At 38.9% G+C, this 6,006-nt stretch overlaps 1 protein-coding gene across 1 annotated transcript in view; it reads right to left on the bottom strand.

Moving 5' to 3' along the window:
* The window catches only part of UBE2I (ubiquitin-conjugating enzyme E2I), a 7,543-nt gene extending 3,143 nt beyond the window's left edge, over positions 1-4,400 (bottom strand). The window contains exons 1-5 of the mRNA XM_010021628.1: positions 4,324-4,400; positions 4,003-4,086; positions 2,206-2,278; positions 539-648; positions 290-369 (exon numbers count right to left, since the gene is read on the bottom strand). Coding sequence (XP_010019930.1) covers positions 290-369; positions 539-648; positions 2,206-2,278; positions 4,003-4,086; positions 4,324-4,389 — 413 coding nt within the window. The 5' untranslated portion in view covers positions 4,390-4,400. The remainder of the gene's footprint in view (positions 1-289; positions 370-538; positions 649-2,205; positions 2,279-4,002; positions 4,087-4,323) is intronic.
* Positions 4,401-6,006: the final 1,606 nt, after the last annotated feature.

Raw genomic sequence — 6,006 nt, 5'->3', positions numbered from 1 at the left:
TGCTGAACCTCTAGGGGAAAGGAGTCTACATTGCACTAGAACCAGGATGAGAATCATGGTCTGATGGAGTCTTCACACTTCATTGCTGTTGCAATGCTATTAAAAGCCCCACTAGCCTATTAACTGTGAAGTTACTGTTTTGTTCAAGTACAGCACGAAATAGGCATCTCCACAGGATATAAACCACAAAGGAAATCCCCCTGATCATTCCTAAAAACATTAGCATGTTATACTGTAAGTAACAGACAGCTGTATGAAAGCTTTCAAGCTGATACGCAAAGGTACTTACCAGTAAATTGTGTAAGCCTCTGCTTGAGCTGGGTCTTGAATATTTGGTTCATTTAGGAGTTCTTGTATTCCTAACAAGATCTGTGGAAGAAGGAACAGAAGTAACATAGGCATGGATATTACTAAGAGACATTCAATGAAGAAACCCTTAGAAACCAACTGTAGAAACAGTGAACATCTCACATTCACATCAGATAAGCAAGCAAAGCAAATAAAAGGGCTAAGAATATGTCTAAGTACAAATAATGACCTGTTTAATTGTGATTGCTGGCCTCCAGTCCTTATCCTCCTCTAAGATGGAGAGACACACTGTGCCTGAAGGATACACGTTTGGGTGGAATAACGGTGGTTCAAATTTGCCTGATGAGGAAGAGAGAATTACTTGCATGCAGCACTAAGACCAAAATCAGTGAGCTGGTTTAGATTAGGATGGAAGAGGAATGGGCAAAGACACCCCCACCCCCCAAGAAAAACCCCCACAGATTTCTGGTGCTATTAATACTGGTTTTCTTCCTGGCTCAGCCTGCACCTAAAGCAGGAACTCCATCACATCTGTGGTATCGACCCAAGCAATGTAACACTATTGTTGTGACCTGTAATCTTCTGTTTTAGGAATGGAAACTACCGAAACAGTTTGTGGTAGCTTTGTGATAAAGGCCTTTATAACCAGTCCTGTCTTTACAGCCTCATGTACTACTCTATAACAGAACGCCCTTTGTTCATCTCTTCTCACTTTAAAACACTGCAAGTTCTCCAAAAGATGACTTGAGTTCCTAGCATTTTTTTCAGTTTCACATTTCTTTAATGTATAATCAAGATGCTCTGAACAAGAGGAACCAAATTCAACTTGCAAGACTGACTGACTGAAGAATTAGGCTTGTGCAACTCTCCTTCTGTCACCCAATCTATATTCTGCCATTTCTTTAATCTTTACAGGACTTAAATGCAACAGCCACTCTGAAATATCTACATGTTAGTACAGTTTTCTAATTCATCTGATGTCACTGAGCAGCTCATAAGCAAGATTTACTTGTGAAGTTCAGTAGGAACTCAGAAGCTGCACTGGTATGAAGTCTTACCAGTCACATACGCTTCCTATTTTAAGGCATGGCAGTTCTTTAACACTTGCACGATGTGCTAGTTGGTGTTTCTCAAGATATTAACGTTAAATATTTTCTAGATAAAACATGTTTCTTTGTGTATTTGGCTGGTAACAAAAGGAGTTGCCAAGACAACCGATACAGCTGAAACATTAAACTGAAATGAGAAATGAACCACTGTCAAAAGAGCCATCTGTAGTCACTGTCATTGATTTGAGACGGAAGCCAATTTGAGAAACAAAAACTAGGCAAGGCAATAAATACTTCCAGATTTTTAAAGTACCTTTGAGATGGGATAAGGAAAACTCAAAACACTCAAATCCCGGTACCCGAAGATATCTGTTGCATATAGTCTCAGAAAAAGAACAGATCCATGTTTTAGAGCGAGTTGATGATAAGGTTAAAGTTGATGGAACTTTTTCTATTTATTATTTTTTCTAAGTTCTTGCCTTCTGAGTTCTTGGCTTAGCAGACCAGCTTAACATTATGAACACGCAAAGGGCTTTGGTCTAACAATGCTTACCCGCTGCTTTCCAAACAGGACGGGTCAAGCAGTGAACACCTCAAGTGCTGCTTTTGTCAAACTTTGAGGAAAGCCACACAGTAACTGCCCTCCCAGCACAACTTTGTTATTCTGAGCCCTTAGCTCATTTCACTGCAACTTTCTAAATGCAAAGTGATGGGTGGGGAAAAGAGAAAACAGCAACTTTCTGATAAAGAAAAGATAGCTGTAAGAAAGTAATAACCATTCATAGAACCTCATGGCCTAGTTTAACACTGTTCCAATAAGCCCGTGGTTTTTAGTCATTTTACTTACATTTTGGGGGTGAAGAAGGGTAGTCATCCTTGAAAAGCATCCGTAATTTAAATAAGCCTCCTTCCCATGGTGTCTATAAGGAGTTAAGGTAGAGTTTAGATTACAGCAAAGAGAAGTCAAACTTCTGAAAAAAAAGCTTCTCAGGAATACAATTTCTCAGACAAAGTGCAAGACATCCTTTTGCTATACAGTTGGAAACAGCTGTCCTACACCGTAGCACACTGTCTAGGCTGAGACAAGTTATCCTACCTATATAACTACCTGAAGAATCCCCATCAGAAACTGGGAAAAGCACTGATAAGAGCAGTTCCATGCTACAGAGTAGACAAAATAAGACAGCACTATTCAAAAGGGTCACATAATCTAGGAGAAGCATCCAGCAAAGCACAAAAAGCCTGCCTCAAAAATGTGTTTCCTTGTCATCCTTCTTGGAAGTAAGGAAAAACAACATCTTCTGAAAAGCAGATCTCTGGTAAGAAGTGTAGAAACACAGTAAAGGTTGTTATATATGCAAAATTCAGACGACTCCTCTAACTTGCCCTTCCTATGGAAACACTGCAATGAAACTAAGTGTTAATTCTTTAAAATGAACTGGAGTAAAGATCATCTCGTATGTTATCAGTATAAATGATCAAATCCTCTCCTCAGGAGCAGCCAGGTATGTTTGAAGACCACCTTAGGAGGAAATCCCCAATTCTTTTTTACCATTATTATATAATTTTTAGCAGAAGAAAGAAAAAAATGTAAAGAGGAAAAAAGCAAAAAAAAAAAAAAAAAAAAAAAAAAAAATCACCCTCCCCCAAGCACTCCATTGTCATTGGTATTGATTGTGCAAAGTCTCAGATGGAATAGGAAGAAAATCTGCTAAGAACACTAAGATAACTGTGTTCTAGAAAGCAAGTAAATTTCATTAGATTTGCTATTGTATATTTGAAGACTTGTTCCGAACAGCTGTAGTCAGTTGTTAGCAACTAGAAATACCTATTCTCCAATATTTCCCAGAGGAAACAAACTTGTCCATTTTTAGAAGAGAGGAGCCTTTTGGTATGATAAACTTCTCCCATTTGTTTGCTTTCAGTCATAGGGGAAGACAAATAGCTTGTAATAACTTCTTCAAGTAGAACACCAGAACAGTCAATCAAGTTTTTAGTGTCTTTCTCACAGAGCAACACACCTTACAGGTGAAAGACAGCAGATACTCAAAAGCCTTACTAAGATAACAGTATGACAGCAGTATCATTAAGATCATGTTGTGTAACTGGACGGGTTGCAGATGTTCTTGGAGTCAAATTCTGGGTAGTTAACAAGTGATTTGCTGTAAAAAAAAATGAACTGAGATATCCCAGGACTAACAGCACTTCACTTCAATTTTTGATCTGACTGACAAGAAAGCATTTTGGTGGTTTCAACTACTCCTGTGTCTCAGGGGAAGCAGGTGCAGTACAGCTTGCCTCCCAACACAAAGGCAACAGAGAGCCACTGGCTGGTCTGGTAGAGGTGAACAAGGCACGCTGCTTCTTGTTAGAGACTGCATTTTTACTCAATTGATAACCCCAATTTTTAAAATACCAGGAATCATATAAGCAAAACTAATCTTTTCCTGGTGTGATGCATTTTCAAGGATGCAAGAAGTTGGCTTTAAGGATCTTGTTTGCTCCATTTTGTGGTTTACAAAACTTTAAGCAGTCGCATGAAGACGGTATGTAGGTATTTAAAAGTGACATCATGATAAAGTACATAACTGGCTATTATGAGGGATAATCTTGTTTTGACAGAATGCAAGTGGTTGAGTCTTACCCCTTTCTTTCCTGGAATAGCACACTCCCAGTTCATTAGATTCATTGTGCCATCTGGATTTTTCGTGGGTACTGCTACGAATCCCTGAATTAAGGCAAAAAGCCAGAGGGTGAGGATTTTGGTAGATGTACTTAGAATACTTCATGATATATTTTATCTTTACAATTATTTCTTTTTGCACTATATAGCTTCAAACAGTTTTTATTAATAAGGAAAAAAAAGAACAATATGAGAAAAGTCACATCAGGGTAAAGAATAAAAAACTTCCTCAGAACACCAAACCAACTGCAGAGTCAGCAATTTGACAGTTCTCATACTTACAAATGGATGGTCTTTTCTCCAGGCTTTTCTCTCCTGTGCCAGTCTGCTAAGAGCTATGCCAGACATATTCACAGTCCTTCTAAAAGAAAATAGTTGCTTTTAGTACAAACTTTTCCTTACAGTGTAAACAACACACTGTATTACCTGTTTGTAAGCCCTGCTCCCTCACGATTTTCACTACTATACCCAAGACACACATTTTCGCACACTCTGCAGAAGTTAACATCAGGAATAACATCAAATTTCCCCACATTGGCAACCTCTTAGTTACTGGTCTTAACCTACAAAATACTATCTCCACCTTGTGTTTTGTATTTGAATCACATCTTAGAAACTACTTTGACAGTAGCTTGGCAACAGAAACACTACTAGCACTGAGAAACTCGTTCAGACATCCTACTTGCGCAACCGATGAACACCTATCTATCTCCTTCCTACACCACAGAAAGTGCAGCTGTCTTCTGTAGGCAAACACCTGCAGTGCTCCTGTTTCTGGCAAACAGGGGAATAACACATGTTATTTTTAGACTGAAAACTCCTGTTGAAAGCCACTATTCTACACAAAAGCAGTACAAGCACAGCAATTAACAAGATCATCTCGGTTTCTCAGAACTTGCAGGCAGTAATACAGAAGAGAGCTCAGGAATACAGAAGAGGGCTCAGGAATAGCCAGTGGCCCACTCATTCCACAAAGCAGGTTTTAAATTCCTGTATAAACTGAATGATCTTCCTGCACCTTCACTGCCTTATAGAGAGCCAAGCACGTCTCACTTGGTGATTGAGATTACAGAAGAAACACGTACAGCATAGGTTACTACTGCAGATGATGCAAGAACAGTTCTGGCCACGATGGCTCCAAGAGTGGTGCTTTCAAATTCAGGGATGATTCTCCATTCACCCAGAACAGTAACCAAAGTGAGAGTTCATTTTTCACTGCTGAACTGTATCTGAACCCACGGTTTCACTAGCTACATGGTCAAAGCAAACTCCAGTGAAGGTTTTTAATCCTCCTCCCTACTGCTCTTCTACCCATTTTAAGTAAGAGCTGATAACTGGCAGTTGGAGAAGTCAGCTCAATTTGTTCTCAACTCCACACATAGTGAACAAGCCTTTATGACAGCCAGGAGAGTAGAATTCTTCCACCAAACAAACTCACAGGATTAATGAAAGGAGTGTTACCACTCCATTAAAAGAAACATTTAAACGCTGGTCAGTAATTAAGCAAAACTCACATTCTATTACTATGTAGATTACTTGTAAAAACATTGCAGTCTACTATTAGAACCATATGACTTGTACCTCACAAAGATCCTTGTTTTAAAAGTCTTACACATCATTTAACATGGTGTTCATGCTGAGAAGATTTACCAGGCACTGACCTATTCCATGCAAGATATGTAGATACGTTCATCCCATGTTCATCTGCTAATGCCCTTTACAGATTAGAAGGCAGCATAAATCCAATTTAAGTATTTACGCATTGTCAAGAGTGGCTTAGCAGTGCAGACACCTTAACTAGAAGTCTTTAAAATCACCACATTCGAAGTTTCATGAGTTCCTAGGACAACTGGTATTTCAAATCCCTCCTTCTAGCTTTTTTTCTCCAAAGTCAGTTTTACATGGATGACCATAATCCCTAACTTCAAACTAGCAATTAAATTAACCTCAGATAAAGCTTTTTAA

Source organism: Nestor notabilis, unplaced genomic scaffold (genome assembly GCF_000696875.1).
Source record: "Nestor notabilis isolate BGI_N333 unplaced genomic scaffold, ASM69687v1 scaffold31759, whole genome shotgun sequence".
Classification (NCBI taxonomy): domain Eukaryota; kingdom Metazoa; phylum Chordata; class Aves; order Psittaciformes; family Psittacidae; genus Nestor; species Nestor notabilis.
Note: the sequence above shows the minus strand (reverse complement) of the source record. Positions and strands in the feature narration are given on the sequence as shown.